Here is a 15,017-nt window from a genome sequence, read left to right on the forward strand (position 1 = left end):
GATATCGCCGACGAGGAACAAAAATGAGCGAGCATTGGGCGGAATGTATGGGACGCATTCTGCTTGGTTTCAGCGTCTCGCGTGTCTCAAATAGAATGAGGACAATCCTTACCTTTATTTGCTGTGCCGCCGACACCGAACACAATGCAAAGACATCATAAAGCCGACGTTTTTGCCACGAGTTTCCCTATTGCGCAATCACCACAAGTTGGCGATTGACATGCACGAGTGTCTTGTGCGCCTACAGATTCAAGTCTCGAGTCACACGAGCTGTCGTCTGTCATGGCCGCTAACTGCCCATGATCAACTCTCAGCCTCGAGGCATGGACCGTCTCGTTGGGCCTAGAGTGCTGCCCGCGCTCACAATCCTGAAACGCCCAGCCTAGCTCTCGCATTTGCGAAGCATCGTCGTCAGGACCATGGCGGAAGAACAGGTCGAGACCAACGGCCCGGCGCCAGATGCATCAGGCAACGCGATAGCTAGTGCCAGTAGGCCGCCTCCAGAAGACATGGAGGCGCGGGGAGACGGTGGGATCAAGCCAGCTCCGACCTCCTTATCGCACTCCCGTTCCCTCTCGCTATCCACTCCATCTTCATCGCACAAACAGCGACAGACACAAAGACACGTCACGGTCAAAGACCTATATCGTCAATTCGCGAGCCATTTGGGCGAAACGATCTCGCAGGAAGATGCATCCCTCCCGTTGGGATGGCAGTGTTTCCTGACGGGCGCGATCGATGCGCTCATGTATTCTCGCTCGGGCGTATGGGTCGCATTCCAGACGGGCAACATGGTGCAACTCTCGCAGAATATGTGCGTCCTTTGCTCTGGGTCTTGCGCACGCTTTTATTTCGAGAATGAGCTAAAGTGGCCGAACGACCACCCCTTTCCATCTTCTCTATAGAGCGCAATATATCATCCCATGGCGACCAGGTCTCACGCGGCAACCACTCGAGGCGGTCGAGCGAGCCGTGACCATATCAACATTTCTGCTATCCTCATTTATTGGCTCTTTGATTGCACGGAAGATAGGCCAGCGAAGACGCGCGTGGCTCGTCCTATCAAGCGTACTGCAGAGCTTATTCCTCTGGGGCACTGCTGGAATCTTGCTTCATCTGCCTGACGACGTCGCACCGAGCTTCCAGTGGTTTCCTGTAATACTTATACTTGTGAGAACGCGCTGTACACGGCAAGAAGGTGCACAAGAGGGAACTGGCTGATTCTTGACTTCACCACTGCTCATTCACGCGACAGACTGCGTTCAGCATGGGCTTGCAATCTGTCACATCGCAAATGGTGTCCAGTCCGGTACGTTTTGTATCGCCAGAGCGATTACGCATGGTCGAGCTGACAAGCAAGCTTCGTCAATCCTTATGTCATTCTTTAACAACCTCTTCGCTCTTTTCTCCACACAGCCTTGGGCCACAACAGTAGCCTTCACCGCAACCCTGACGCAAATCGGCTCGGACCCATACCTGCTGACGCTTGCACCTTCGCCACAGACGAGCGGAAGGGACCGACGGCTGCTGAGCGTGGTGATGCTCTGCTTCGGGGCCGGCGTCGCTGAGTGTCTGCTGAACACGGCGCTGAATTTCAAGGGGTCCATAGCGGTCTGTGCAGCACTCAAGCTGTTCCTCGCTCTGCTTTGGCTGGCTCCGAACGGCTCGCACTAATTTCCACTCGCGGCTGGAAATAACATCAGGGAGTCTGCCTTGCATCTCGCGTAATAATCGCCATCCGCATCCCGCACGCATTTGGCAGCCAATCAGATACTCCAACTCTTTGTGCCGACTATTGCACACTACCAATACCAACGAGGAATGCCGGTGCATGTCCATGAAGATTTCAAAATAGAAGTGCTGTGCCCCTCTGCTAATTGCCACGTAATATCTAACGAGTTCAGCCGTACATGTTGTTTCCGGCCCCATCGCCGGCTCCGCCCGCACCCCTGCCCATGCCGCCCATCATGTTGCGCGCCATCTCCTGCATCGACGGGTCTTGCATCAGCTGTTGGATTTGCGACATACTGCAAGAGCATTAAGGGGGATAATTTAATCCGTCATAATTCAGTGGATAGTTGCACGCTTCGATCCGTTGTGCGACACTCACTCAGGCATGCCACCTCCTCCGGAGCCCATGCGCTCGGCCATTTGCCTGATCATGGGGTTTCTTTAGGGAGGGGCACACCAGGAAAGGCCACAGTCAGCAACATCCCATCCGATTAGCGTATTGACGGTTTATACTCACGACATGAGCTGCTCCATGCCGCCATTGGTCATCATGTTCTGCGCCATCTGCGTGAGCATGGGGTTGTTGAGGAGCGACGAAAGATCCGGCATGCCGCCTGCTCCGCCCATGCCTGGGAAGCCGCCGAGGCCTGGCCCTGCATCGGTGCCTGCCTCCCTCGCGAGCGCATCGGTGCCACTCGAGGTCGCGGACGACGAGGACGAAGATGCAAGCTGCTTCTTGGCTGTCTCGAGCCCGCTCTTCATGACGCTGTTGGTCGGGTCGACATCGAGCCCCTTCTCATACGCGTCGACGGCCTCGTCGTACTTGCCGAGGCTAAAGAGCGCGTGGCCCATGCGGCTGTACGCTTTGCCGAACTTGCTGTCAATTGTCAGCGCCGCCTTGGCATCCTCGACTGCCTTGTTGTGCTGCGCGACCTGAGAGTAGGCGGCAGCGCGATTCGAGTAGTATACTGGCGACGTTGGGTCGATCTCGATGGCAGAGGAGTAAGCGGAGATTGCGGTCGAGTAGTCCTTGGACGACATGGCTTTGTTGCCCTCCGTCTTGAGTGACTCGGCTTTCGCCTTGTCGTCGGCGCTGACTTCCGTTTTTGTTGGCGCTGCTGTGGGGCCTGCTGATGAGGATGTGCTCGCCTCGGCTGCTGGTGCTGGTGCCGCACTACCAGACATCTTCTTCTGCGTCTTGACGAACACATCCCACACGGCCTGCAGGCCGGGCTGCGGCGGCTGTGCGAGCTGCTCTTCTGTGATACCGTGCGCCTGGGCGATCAGATCGGCTGCCTGTGATAGCTTGGACGCATCGACCACGCCGGCTGCCTGCTGCGTCGACGACGCGCGCAGGTGCGCCACGATGGCCGCTGCGAGAGGCTGCTTGTCAGTCATCTTTTCCAGCTGTTGAGCTGCAATCTTCGACTTGGGAAGTTCTGGCCAGGTAACAAGCCGAAATAGCCTTTCCTTTGAAACTCGGGCAAGGTAGTAATATGCCGTAAGGGGTATACGTACTTCCACGTCCGAGTCGTCGTGGAGAGGATGTGCAATCTAAATATGACTACGAGGTTCTGACTGGCTGGGAAGGGCAAATCGAAGGCGATCGACGGCGAGCGAAGCTGAGGGACATGTCACAACCCTAACCTCCTGCACGCCATGCTTCTTTCCATGGTTGTCGTACAACGCCCCGAGAGAGTGACTGCATAAGCAAACCAAGCCACAGCAGTCGGCAGTGCAAGAACCCCATCTCGTCAACCATGCCAGGGACTATCAGAAAGATAGCAAGTATGTGTGTATACATTGCGGGTGATGGTAAAGGAGACATCGCTTTCATCTCTAGTGGGCACCGTTGAAGCGCTGCGGTTGCGGAAGGGTGACAATGGCGCATGCTTTTCGTGCCATTTCGATATCAGAAACGAGCCGTGCCAGCGCGGATGAGGTGTGGGAGCTTGCGCAAGCCCATGCGCACCTTCGCCTGTGCACCGTCAATCGACCTCGCTCTTCGAGGTACGCGGCTGCGTAATCAATAATCAACACTCTTCGACCGTTGGCCAACGTGAGGGCTTATCATTCAAAGCCTAGCAGATGACGCAGTGCACGACTACTAAGCATTGCTATCGCCCCAAGCCTGTGCTACAACGAATTACACGACCATGCGAGGCATCGCAAACCCTGCCGAGAATGTCGCCGCAGGTAACAGTCGGCGTCGCGGGCACCGTGCGAAAGCAGCCTCCATCTCGCACCCCATACCGCAAGGCCAGAGGAGCTCCTTCTTGACCATCGAATCGAGCGGACCCGTTATGCGAGTGATCTCATCAGGCAGTGGTGGCGGCAGCAGCGCAGCTCCAGCCTCGGCTTCGTCACCTGGGGCTGCTTCCGCAGCAGCTTCGCCCGGCCGCGTGCACATGAGTCTTTTCGCATCGACGGATTGGACTCGTCACCCAGCACCGTCGGAATCGCCGCCCACACCGACGACAAACGCGACATCGACATTGACAAATGTGCATCGCTCCTTATCAAGAGCTGGAAACCCTGCTCAGCTGTTACACCCAGTCTCTGGGGATCACCACAATGTCGGCAGCGTCGGCGCCGCCTCTTCACCTGTCATCTCTAGACTCACTCCACCCCCGCTGCAACCTCTAGCCCCGACGCCTACGTTCATCACCACCGCGGCTGCGGGGAACACGGGCAATCCGGCTCCAGGATCGGCACTCTCTCGTTTCGGCAGCGAGCATCGCGCGGCAGGGGGCAACAATTCTGGGGGCACCGCAATTGCTACCAACAGCAGCAGTGAGAGCGTTGCCCAGCGAGAACGCGAGCGAGAACAGAGGATCAGGGTCACCTCTCGCGATGGTATCGAGCTCGCCGCGGGCAGCAGCAGCAGCCCTTCCCTCTCCCTCGGCCAAGCCAGCAGTAGCAGCGGCGCACAGCGGCGCCCCGTATCCCACCTCTCCCCCCTCAGCCTTCATCCTTTTGGTGATGACAGGAAGGGGCTGGATAGTGGCGAAGGCGTCAAGGGAAGGATTCGAGGAACGTCAAGTCAGGCGAGTGCTGCGAACCTTTCGCTTGAATTATCAACGCCAGTAGCCCAATTCGATGTCCATCCTACTTTTCGGTTTGACGCAACGCACCGTGGCACCGTGCTCGTCAAAGTGCAGGGCGTCAAGTTCTGGGTGCATGAGGACATCTTGCGTTTCAGCTCGCCTTTCTTTGAGGATCTGCTCGAAGGAGGATGGAAGGAAAGCAGGCTCAGCTGGCGAAGCTCGTTTTTCGGCAGCGATGAAGCTGCATTGCATGCGCCCGAAGTGGCACTGCCACTGGCAACTTCTTTGCCTACGCATGCCGTACAGCCCATTCCATCGAACATCACACCGCCTCAATCAGATGTTCGAGCGCTCCCTGAGCCCGCCCTACCTCCGGCTGTGGTCTCAAGTCATGAGGCGAGCGACACAAGTGGCAGAAGAGCAACTGCAGAGGAGATGGATGCGTGGCTGGCGCGCTCGTTGCGTAAAGGATCCGTGAGAGCCTCCTTCGTGACGGCGTACACGGAATTTGAAGAGAGCATGCAAGGCGCTGCCTTACCGTCCTCAATCTCTGAGCCGCACGGAAGCCGTCCGCAACTGCACGATCGTGAACCGAGCGATGCCAGCTCCTCCTCCATGGTCTCTGCCAACCCAATGTCCGCCGATGAGAAGGATTTGCAGCGGGCCGCCACAATCAAACGCCTCGAGAGGGGCGGGGGCAAGGCCAGCTTGCAAACAAGCGGAAACAAGCATGGGCAGCGTAGGGCAAGCGAAGGAAGCTTGCCGCTGGCTGCATTGCTGCAGCCGCAGCCGCAAGCGGAGGCGCAAGCCATAGAGATACCATGCACAAGCACCACTCGCCTTGTGAAGGACAACCCAACGCCATCATCTCTGCCCGACGAGCCGCAGAGCCAAGGAGGCGATCAGTTCATCGGCGGTCTTGGCGACGGTGCGATGCTCTCCGCCTCGCAGTTCAAGGCCCCGCAGCGCCCACGGCAGATTCAAGGCGTCAAAGCGTACGTAGAACTGCACGAGGAGGACCCATCGACGTTCCAGGACTTCCTCTTCTACATCTACCCGCACCTCGACTGCGCTATCACCTGGCTCTCGTGCGGCTCGCTGCTCTCATTTTCCGATAAAATCGGCGCACCGTTTCTGCATAAAGCCTGCCTCGACTTTCTGCGCGCGTCCTTGGCCGGCAGGCCGATTGAGGCGATGCGCCTGGCGGAAGAGCACCATCTGCCGGACGTGTACAAGGAGGCTAGTAGGCACGTGCTCGATAATTGGACCGCTTGGCAGCGGGAGGAGCTGGAGGCATTGAGCTCCGAGACGCTCTTGAAGGTGAGCTGAAAGCATCGAACTCGCACCCAGGCAGCGTCTTCTGACACATCATCCTCAATCCGCAGCTCGAACGCCGTCGCTCCTGGTTCCTCGAACGCGTGCTGAAGCTCGGTCTGGCGAACCCGCTGCGCGACTACGAATGTCACTCTACCTGTCCAGATCCCGCGGCGTGCGCGAAAGGCCTGCATGAGCGCTGGCAATCCGGCTACGCCTCGTCGTGCCGGTTCGCGCCGCCGCAGCCGAGCGGGATCTGGAGGTATCTCCGCGAGCTGGATGGCGCGTCTCCCCTGCCGCTTAGCGCGTGTAACAATGCGGCGAAGGCGTGGCGCGAACTGCTCTTTGACCGCATGTTCAACCTGCCAAGCGTGCCACACGGCGGGCATAAACGCCAGTTTCTGCATATCAAGCTGGAGCGCTAGCTAGGCTTTGCATCATGTCAATGGGTCATGATTTCCCGGGTATCACATCGCGCAGCAATTCGGCAAGCTCTACGACAATTGCGCGATATAAATAAACATACGGCATCAGCGCACGGGCCGCTTGGGGCATCACATCATCTGCTGGTGGCGGCGAGGAGGTCCTTAGACGTGAGGAGGGCGATGACGTTGTTGCAGCAGGCATCGTGGCTGATGCTGGTGGCGCCGTTGATGAAACGGAATATGGTCTTCTTGGCGCCGTACACAGGCCACGTGGGATGAGGGCGCCCGGCGCGCTGAGCCGGCGCGACGTGGCGAACGCGACGAGGAGCCTGCCGAGCCTGGCGCCTGCGGCGTCGCACGCCCCGGCCATGAGCCCGTTGAGGTCTGCACCGTGCGGGACGCCCTGCGCGGCTGACGCGGCGGACGCGGTGCAGCTGGCAAAGTCGTAGCTGTACGCGGGTGCGATTGTGCTGCGCGTCGCGTCTTTCTCACAGTCATTACGCGTCGCGCCGGCGGCCCCAACGCCAATAAATTAACTCTAGTGAAGAATGCCCCGGGCTTCAACGCGGACCACATCTCAACAGCGACGCCATGCATGATACATGCACGATACACATATCCATACGTGCAGTTTTTTTTGCAAGGTATGGCTTCGAAAGGACACACGTCCTTCACTTGACATGCACCATTCCGGGGAAACAGGCTCCAGACGTTTGCTACGGCGAGCCCAGCGCCGGGCGCATCCAGAGACTCATGCATGAGTACACAATGTGCCGGCTGCTGACGCGCTGATGAGAGCCCCCATCCGACGAGCGGTTGTCGATGGCGCCGGGGATAGGATCGACAATGCTGCGCATGGGGATGCCGCATGCCGTTGACTACCGAACGAACAAAAGCATGTATGATACAGAATGCGTTGTAACCGACGAGTACCTGTGCAGAGTGCTGTGTATGCATTACCTCCCCACCACTATGAGCTCGCTGCTAGTAAGTCTGGCAGCTGCGCATGCATGAACGCGATACGCATCCTGACCTCTCCCCCCCTTATCATCACATGCTGGGATTTCGAAACTTGGCCAGGATGGACGACGCGCTCATCTCGCCCGCAGCTGCCCTGCCGCTTTCCGCTGCACTTCGCGAAGAAAGACTACGCCGCGTAAGCTTGCCGCGTTTCCCACCACCGCCACCTGCCGCTAGTTGTGATGGCCCCGAGGTTATGGTGCCCATGCCGGCGTGCGCCATCATAACGCCTGCGCTCCCCTCGGCTTCGAGATTGGCAAAGATGTCCTCGTCCTCACCCTCGCGTGTGATTTGCTTCGCGCACCACACGCCAGCCCCATCTGGACTTGGCACATCGAGCCGGCGCCGCTTGCTCGCCGGCGCCGCCGTTCGTTGAGCACCCTGCAGGATGGTTGGCGCGCTGACGCTTTGCGCGAACCCGACGCCGCCAACGCTGGGACGCGCGTGCGGCGTCGGCTGATGCGCAAAGCGCGCAAAGATGCTGCCTGCAATGTATTTGCTCAATCGCGCAGGGCTCGGTGTACCGTCCACTTCGTCCGCTGCCATGCCTTTGTCCTTCCTGTTCTCGTTTTCGTGCCTGTGCGCCGCGTTCTCCAGTGGCGGCGGGGAGGAAACTTGCATCAGCGACATGTGCGAATGCGAAGCCAACTCTGACGACGCGGCCGCCTTGCGCTCTGTGTCGCGATGATCTGACACTGGCGCATCGCATCTGAAGGGCAAGGCACTCGAGTTCGACCTGCTGTGCACAGCGCGCATCGACGCAGTGGGCGACGCGATGCTGCTGCTGCTGCCACCGTCCTCCTCGTCGCTCAAGGCAAAGCCTGGAGAGGCGGTCGCACCGTGGGCCGATGCGACGCTGTCTCCTCTATCATGGTGCTTGTCTTTCGCTGGCGACGCGGCAGGCGAGGAGATCAGCCCTTCCGAGCTGAACGCTCGCGTCCTGAATGATGAGGGCGTCACTGCCGCATCGCTGCCGACGTCTGAGTGCCTGCGCGCGTGTGCATGCGTGAAGAAGGCGACGTCCTCGTCCCCATTACCGTCGTCGCAGTTGACACTTGCCATACTCATGCTCCCAAGGTGGATGGAAGCCGTAGGGGCAGGGGACGACTCGATCGCGTGCGGTTTGTCGGGGCTAGAGCGCTTGTGGAGTGTGCCAGCTTGTGCTTTCCATGCATGATGATGGTCCCAGTAGTCGAAATCATCAAAGTTGGCATTGCCGAGATCCTTCTCGCCGCCTTTCTCGTCCGCTGCAATCTTCCTGCCCTCTGCGTTCTCGGGCTGCCGCTTGCGCCCATGTCCACTGCAGCTGCGGCTGCCGGCAGCAGGTGTAAAGAATTTACTCTTTTTCGTAGCCATCATGTCTGCAACTGCGTCCAGCTCCGTGCGCTGTACCTGCACTGCTTTGATCGCCTCGCGCTTCAGCAACGTCGACGCAGACTCTGCTGAATGTTCCTCCTGCCCATTCTGTTTTTCTTTCCCCTTGCTGCTGCTGTTGCCACCGCCGCCAAAGAAGCTTGCGATCGACTGTTGCCCTGAGATCTGAGGGAGCGCCTTTTCCTTCTTCTTGAACGCATAGAAGCTGCCGTTTGAGTCGGAGCCATTTCCGCTCGCCGCAGCGATTGCTGGATTCTTGCTGCGACTGCATTCCGGATAAATATCAACCATGGGTTGGCGAGTGATGGGGCACAAGTCGCCCGCGGCAATCAGGGCGCCTTGCTCGTCATCGATGACCGGACCGATAAAATTAATTTGGGCCGCCTCATTGAGCGCGCGCGGCGGTACGGGGTGCAGCATGGTGATGCGCCTGGCGCGCGGGTCCCACACGCGCTGGTGCACAAACGTCAGCTCGGCACGGCGGAACTGCTGCAGGTAGTCGGTAGGGACGGCGCCGAGCTTTCCCTCGAAGCGTACCTGCTGCACGACGCGGTCAGGCGTCTTGTATTTGCGCAGGAGGCGGTGCGCGTTCTTCAGGCCCAGCCCAGCGATCGACGGAAGGTAGTCGCAGCCGGACAAGATGGCCATCTGCCGGAACTCACTGATGGACCAGCCAGCGAGCGCGACGGTCTTGTTCGACGCAAAGCGCGACTGCAGGATCTCGACGACGGTCCCATCCACATCGAGCTTGAATAACACGCGCTGGCAGCCAAAGACTAGCAGGTCCGAGTCCTCCGTGATGATCCCTTCGATAATGCCTTCTTTTTCGAGGTAGGCGAGCTGGGCATCTGCTTCATACGGAGCCACAATGTAAGGGATGCCTTCTTTCCGCAGGAACTGGACGTCCGGAGAGGAGGGTGAGCATCACCACTTGACTCAAGGGGCAGTGGCCCCCGCATATGCAGCGTACCTTGATCAGCTGAAAGGCCATCTGAGGCGTAATGTCGACGCATTTGGCGAAGAGATCATGCGCACCGGCATGCCCTGCCTTGTGAGCATTAAGTGCCTTTGCGAGGTTCTCATTGCGTCGTCTATTCTCATGATGATGTTGGGGAGATGGGCAGTCAGCTCTCCATTCGTCGGAAACAGATTCGCCCAACCCTCACGTTTCTCTTTCCTCTTCCGTCCCTGCTTTGCTAGGCAGGCGGTCACCGTCAAAGACGACGTAAGGTTTGATGCCGTAATGCTGGAGCATGCGCAGACGTGCGATCGCATATTTGATATACCTGCGGGCGCGATACGCGAAGCAAGCAAAAATCAGTCAGCTGGAAGGCACAGGAGCCTGAGCTACATGGTTCGTAGATTCACTTGTCCGTCTTCTCGCCCAATACGAGCTCCTTTGCACAACCGTAAGCACCCTTGTGAAGCCAGACGTACGAGTCGATGCCGAGGGTCAGACCTTTGTAGTCGGCTATGTGCCTGTGCGTCTGCGGTGAGCGAAGGCACGGTCGAGAATATCAGGGAACCGACCAAGCGGGATGCGCCCTCATCTTGTGCATGGGACCTCTGCGGGCTCACCTGAATGTCCTTGAGCAGCGGCAGGAGTCCATGGATACCCATTGTGCTACTTGCCTACGCGGACACCCGCCAGCTTATTTCGACGCCGATTTTTCTCCATGTATCGAACCCTTGCGTCCAGGTCTGGTTCCGAATCGGGCTATCCTTGATGTCCCTCCATGCACGCTTTAAGCTTTGCCATGCGGCACGGTCTATGGCAGGTACATATCGACGCAGCCACCCCGAGCATCCTTGCCTCAGCTGAGCGTCCTTGCCTCGGCTGAGCATCCACAGTGCAGGGCCATCTGATATCTCGTCGGCAAGAGCTCTAGCGGCGACCGGGAGCACATCACTGAAGCTGCTCGATGAACATTGATGGGTTCGGTTGGTCCCCGTCTCGGCGCGACACATAGTGGTCCACTGTCACGCGTCGCGATTGTGCGTGGATTTACAAAAGCGGCTTATGGTTGCGAGCTGCAAGCGAAGCTGCACCGAGCGATACCCGAAGAAGAAACGGCGGCCGCCCATCAAAAGAATCGCACCAAGTCTGGGGCCCCTCGGGAGGTCCCTTGCACTCCACATCGCAGACGGCCATCACATCGAATCACCCCATGGGGCAGGAGCTACGGCCTGGCCATGTTGTATGTAATTTACAGCCGGGTCTCTTGTGCAGCTCTCGTCGGGCGTACGCTCTCATTTAAGCGACGTGGTCGTTCCTGCGCATTGTGCTGTCCTCCTCCCCTACTCTTCGCTTGAACCTCGCCCGTTCGGCCTTTCTCTCCCATCGTCCAGGCACACACCCGCCGTCGCAACTGTCTACCTGTCTCAGGATCACAGATCATGTCGGAAACAAAGGGCAAATGATGGACAAAGGTCACTCCCATCAAGCATATATAAATGCTTCACCGCCGACCCCGCTCTTTCCTCATCTCAACTCCTCCTCATCCACCACTGGAGATCGAGACTTGCCCTGCCCGGAGCCCTCGCACTTGCGCACTTGCCCTGCTCTCTTGTGATCCCTGCTGAAGACTGACGGCTGACTGCTCGTCATGCTCGCCGGTCGCCCCATGTTTTCCTCGCTCGGCGGCGCGCTCGCCGGGCTGCTACTCGCCACCAGCCGCGCGACCGCTTCGCCGTACCCAGTGCACGTCGCCACCTCGGAGCAGCTCTCCTCGTCGTCGCTCTTCAGCGCGCGCCAGTCCCAATCCCAGACGGCCGTCGTGCCCAAAGCCGATATCTCCACCTGCGCCACGTCCAACGGGCTCGCTGCCACCGCGTTCGAGCCATCGCTGTATACCGAACCGTACCGCCCGCAGATCCACTTCAGCCCCAGTTCCTCGTTCATGGTGCGTTGCCCGATGGTCATGCTTGCTGCATTGGACCGGTTGCTCACTATGGAACGTGCTTCCTGTCGACTCGCTGCCACTGTGTGTACAGAATGACCCCAATGGCTTGGTCTACAGGGCGGAGTCCGCCCCTGGCGCAGATGATGCGCTTTGGATGATGAGCTACCAGTATGCTTACAATCTGAGCGTTGCTGGTAACCAGCAGTGCGTTTCCTGCTTGCCAAGCATGCAACTCGATTTGATCGATCACTCCTGCTGACGCTCCATCTTCCCCTCGCGCGTTTCGCAGTTGGGGTCTCGCGACGTCCAAGGATCTCTGGCACTGGAAGCACCACGATCCAATTATCGCGCCCACCGCGCCTGGCAACGGCATCTTCAGCGGCTCGAGCGTAGTCGACCGCAACAACACATCTGGCCTGTTCAACTCTTCGACCCCGCCCGAACACCGCCTGGTCGCCATCTACACGCTCAACACACCCGAGTCACAGACGCAGCACATCGCGTACAGCACCGATGGCGGCTTCACATACACCAAGTACGCTGGCAACCCCGTCATCGAGATCAACCAGACACAATTCCGCGACCCAAAGGTGTTCTGGGACACCGTTTCGCAAAGGTGGATCATGCCGGTCAGCCTGTCACAGGAGTACGCCGTGCTGTTCTACGCCTCACCTGATCTCAAGACCTGGCAAGAAGTCGGCCGCTTCTCCAACTCCGGTCTGCTCGGCTACCAGTACGAGTGTCCCGGCATTATCGGACGTGTGCCCATCCAAGGAGGTCCCAAGGACGGGCAGGAGGCACACGTGCTCATGATTAGCATCAACCCGGGAGCAACCTCGCAAGGCGGCAGCTTCATCCAGTACTTCCTCGGCGACTGGGACGGATCCAACTTTGTCGCTTCCGACGGCGCCGCGCGCCTTTTGGAGTTCGGACCTGACTCGTACGCGGCGCAAACGTACGACAACACGCCGAGCGGCCACCCAGTCCTGGTCAGCTGGGCCTCCAACTGGCTCTACACTAACCGAGCCCCTACAAGCCCATGGCGCGGCTCGTTTACGGTGCCTAGGAACCTCGCGCTTAAATGGTACCCGCACAACCCGCAGACCAGCGCCTACGTCCTGACACAGGCGCCCATCGACATGACGCCCATTCAAGGAAAGTCGCTGAAGAGCATTACCTCTGCCCCCGTCGCCAACCAGACTGTCCCCTTTGTTGGCAGCGGCGCATTCGACATTAACGTCACCTTCACCACGGCCAACGCCACGTCGAATAGCTTCGGTACCCTCTCGATCGCGAGCGAGTCGGGCGCGCAGTCGATCCACGTCGGCGTGCTGATGGGCCAGCCCGCCCAGGTGTTCATCGACCGACGCAACGCATCGAGCAGCTTTGCTGACTCGACGCCATTCTTCGTCGACCGCTTCTCGACGATCGTCATGCCTACGTATGCGGACCCGGCCAACATGTCGTCCGACGCGTCTATCACGCTTCGCGCCATCGTCGACAAGAGCGTCCTGGAGCTGTACGCTCAGGACGGCGTCGCGGTTGGCACAACGAGCTTCTTCTTTGACGGCGGCGCAGACCCAGCGAGTGTGGAGGTGCTCAGCGGCGAGAACGTCAGCGCCAGCAAATTCACAGTCACCGCGCTCAAATCGACGTGGGACTGCTTCGTGCAAGCGTAGTAGGGAGCGCAAATTTGCTAAAAACAATTGCTGGAAAAATGCCGTCTTAGGGTTCTTCGAATTTTCTCATATAAATGCTAGTTTGAATGCGGGTACAAAGGTACAAGCTTGTTATGTGGTGGCCCAATGCTGAATGACACCAGTTGCTGTATCTAACCCATTGCCGAAACATTGCCACGTGCAACAACTATGCTTGCTTGACCAGCCGTGAGAGCCATGCATTGGGATGAGCTCGTCGGAGTGCCCGTTGGACCGGTGCTGCAAACCAAGCATGTGTATTCGCGTTTGGGCGATAAACATCCTACCCTACCAGAAAGGGAAAGGATGGATTGGATGTCATCAGCGCGTATCTCGCGCCTCGCAACAGCAGGGTTGGCACTTACAAATGAGCTCATCGGGGCTGTCGCATAGGCTCCTATGCGCCTCTACCCCAGCGTAGACGTGCCTCAAGCACCCTTGGTCTGTATTCCCGAGCCCATGCGCACGCACATTGGCAAGGATGTCCCCGAATGCCTCCTACACGCCCTAAAACGCAACGTGAGCGCGGTGGAGAACCTTGGCTGCTTTGGCCTCGCGCGCACATGCCAAAACGAGCTCAGGAATACGTCGATCGTTGGTGTGCTATAATACATAATGGCAGGCGCAGTGTAAAGAGGCGGCGCGTAGGGGATGATGCAGTTTGGCGCGCCTGGAAAGGGAATGAACGAGGGCGGATGGTGTGGAATCGCGTAAATGATCAGCTCTTCCCATGCTTCGACGACTGCTCTGGCGAAAGGACTCACCGGCGGCAGAATGCATTTGAATGACATATACGAGGTCGTGGTGATCGGTAGTGCGAGCTGCTCTAAGTTCGCGTTGGGATCATAGGCAGTAAAGAAGCCACTTCGAGGATGGGTAGGGTGCGAGGAGATCGAATCAGTCACGACAAGTGGCAGGCGCACAGGTATGTAATTTCATTACTTGTTGGGGCCGCCTAATGCTGTAACAAGCTCGTGGATGGATAAGCTATGGCAGGAAGTCAATGAAGTTGGTCCTTCTCAATCATGTCTGACGCGAGTCGATCGAACGGGGACGCACCAGACACGACGTAGAGCGTGTCGAAATCCGCATTGTTTCCTTTCTGTTCCGCAAACTTGTCCACGTTGTCAGGCGCAGGCGGCAAGGGCAATCCTACAAGCGACAGAGAAGAATAATTTCGCGGTGAGGGAAAAGGTTCAGCATAGTTGATAGAGTCAGCGCGGCCTTGTACATAGAGGGCAACATGCACAAGAGGCCATGCTCCTCGTGTATCCTTGGATCCGCGCGTTATTCACGGCCGCTCCTCCAAATGCGAGGTCGCAATCGCTCGCCTGCTCATACTACCCGCAGCATGCTCGACCCAGGTCGGCCCGTTCGTAAAGCGACCACTACGACCACAGCGGTAGCAGCAGCATTATTAGTAGGATGACGCGGCTAGAAATGGAACCAGCGCGCCCTTCGTCCTACAACCTCGCAATGACCTGAAATACACGCATTCGCCGGCCA

The 15,017-nt window shown here is 58.4% G+C and overlaps 5 protein-coding genes across 5 annotated transcripts; 3 read left to right on the forward strand and 2 right to left on the reverse strand.

The window, feature by feature from the left end:
* Nucleotides 1-287: 287 nt before the first annotated feature.
* Nucleotides 288-1,668, forward strand: K437DRAFT_232586 (uncharacterized protein; the record flags this gene model as incomplete). The annotated part of the gene is made up of 4 exons (XM_013389621.1): nucleotides 288-814; nucleotides 906-1,170; nucleotides 1,256-1,309; nucleotides 1,417-1,668. Coding segments are annotated over exons 1-4 (966 nt in total), but the record flags the coding sequence as incomplete, so codon positions are not given.
* Nucleotides 1,669-1,775: 107 nt separating this feature from the next.
* On the reverse strand, nucleotides 1,776-2,875 carry K437DRAFT_232589 (TPR-like protein). Its single transcript, XM_013389622.1, has 3 exons — nucleotides 2,249-2,875; nucleotides 2,111-2,170; nucleotides 1,776-2,027 (listed from the first exon to the last, which is right to left on the reverse strand). Exons 1-3 carry the CDS (start codon nucleotides 2,770-2,772, stop codon nucleotides 1,901-1,903), a joined length of 711 nt encoding a protein of 236 aa, XP_013245076.1. The 5' UTR covers nucleotides 2,773-2,875; the 3' UTR covers nucleotides 1,776-1,900.
* Nucleotides 2,876-3,755: 880 nt separating this feature from the next.
* Nucleotides 3,756-6,530, forward strand: K437DRAFT_24444 (uncharacterized protein). The gene is made up of 2 exons (XM_013389593.1): nucleotides 3,756-6,098; nucleotides 6,164-6,530. The coding sequence occupies exons 1-2, from the start codon at nucleotides 3,888-3,890 to the stop codon at nucleotides 6,515-6,517; spliced, it is 2,565 nt and encodes an 854-aa protein (XP_013245047.1). The 5' UTR covers nucleotides 3,756-3,887; the 3' UTR covers nucleotides 6,518-6,530.
* Nucleotides 6,531-7,190: 660 nt separating this feature from the next.
* On the reverse strand, nucleotides 7,191-10,815 carry K437DRAFT_293160 (uncharacterized protein). The gene is made up of 5 exons (XM_013389623.1): nucleotides 10,490-10,815; nucleotides 10,280-10,398; nucleotides 10,078-10,197; nucleotides 9,882-10,002; nucleotides 7,191-9,808 (listed from the first exon to the last, which is right to left on the reverse strand). Exons 1-5 carry the CDS (start codon nucleotides 10,529-10,531, stop codon nucleotides 7,568-7,570), a joined length of 2,643 nt encoding a protein of 880 aa, XP_013245077.1. The 5' UTR covers nucleotides 10,532-10,815; the 3' UTR covers nucleotides 7,191-7,567.
* A 556-nt stretch (nucleotides 10,816-11,371) lies between these two features.
* K437DRAFT_24519 (glycoside hydrolase family 32 protein) lies at nucleotides 11,372-13,601 on the forward strand. Its single transcript, XM_013389594.1, has 3 exons — nucleotides 11,372-11,814; nucleotides 11,906-12,018; nucleotides 12,104-13,601. The coding sequence occupies exons 1-3, from the start codon at nucleotides 11,518-11,520 to the stop codon at nucleotides 13,491-13,493; spliced, it is 1,800 nt and encodes a 599-aa protein (XP_013245048.1). The 5' UTR covers nucleotides 11,372-11,517; the 3' UTR covers nucleotides 13,494-13,601.
* The last annotated feature ends 1,416 nt before the right edge of the window (nucleotides 13,602-15,017 follow it).

Source organism: Tilletiaria anomala (genome assembly GCF_000711695.1).
Source record: "Tilletiaria anomala UBC 951 chromosome Unknown K437scaffold_12, whole genome shotgun sequence".
NCBI lineage: Eukaryota > Fungi > Basidiomycota > Exobasidiomycetes > Georgefischeriales > Tilletiariaceae > Tilletiaria > Tilletiaria anomala.

Bases quoted from the DNA above. Each gene is read 5' to 3' on its own strand.
- K437DRAFT_232589 (XM_013389622.1), bottom strand. From the start codon at position 2,772: ATGTCGTCCAAGGACTACTCGACCGCAATCTCCGCTTACTCCTCTGCC. The intron at 2,171-2,248 runs GTGAGTATAAAC...CCCTCCCTAAAG, and splicing joins GGCATGGAGCAGCTCATGTC to AAACCCCATGATCAGGCAAA. The intron at 2,028-2,110 runs GTGAGTGTCGCA...ATGCTCTTGCAG, and splicing joins GGAGGAGGTGGCATGCCTGA to TATGTCGCAAATCCAACAGC.
- K437DRAFT_24444 (XM_013389593.1), top strand. From the start codon at position 3,888: ATGCGAGGCATCGCAAACCCTGCCGAGAATGTCGCCGCAGGTAACAGT. The intron at 6,099-6,163 runs GTGAGCTGAAAG...CTCAATCCGCAG, and splicing joins GCTCCGAGACGCTCTTGAAG to CTCGAACGCCGTCGCTCCTG.
- K437DRAFT_293160 (XM_013389623.1), bottom strand. From the start codon at position 10,531: ATGGGTATCCATGGACTCCTGCCGCTGCTCAAGGACATTCAG. The intron at 10,198-10,279 runs GTGAATCTACGA...TCGCGCCCGCAG, and splicing joins TTGGGCGAGAAGACGGACAA to GTATATCAAATATGCGATCG. The intron at 9,809-9,881 runs GTACGCTGCATA...CCGGACGTCCAG, and splicing joins TGGCCTTTCAGCTGATCAAG to TTCCTGCGGAAAGAAGGCAT.
- K437DRAFT_24519 (XM_013389594.1), top strand. From the start codon at position 11,518: ATGCTCGCCGGTCGCCCCATGTTTTCCTCGCTCGGCGGCGCGCTCGCC. The intron at 11,815-11,905 runs GTGCGTTGCCCG...CTGTGTGTACAG, and splicing joins GCCCCAGTTCCTCGTTCATG to AATGACCCCAATGGCTTGGT. The intron at 12,019-12,103 runs GTGCGTTTCCTG...CGCGTTTCGCAG, and splicing joins AGCGTTGCTGGTAACCAGCA to TTGGGGTCTCGCGACGTCCA.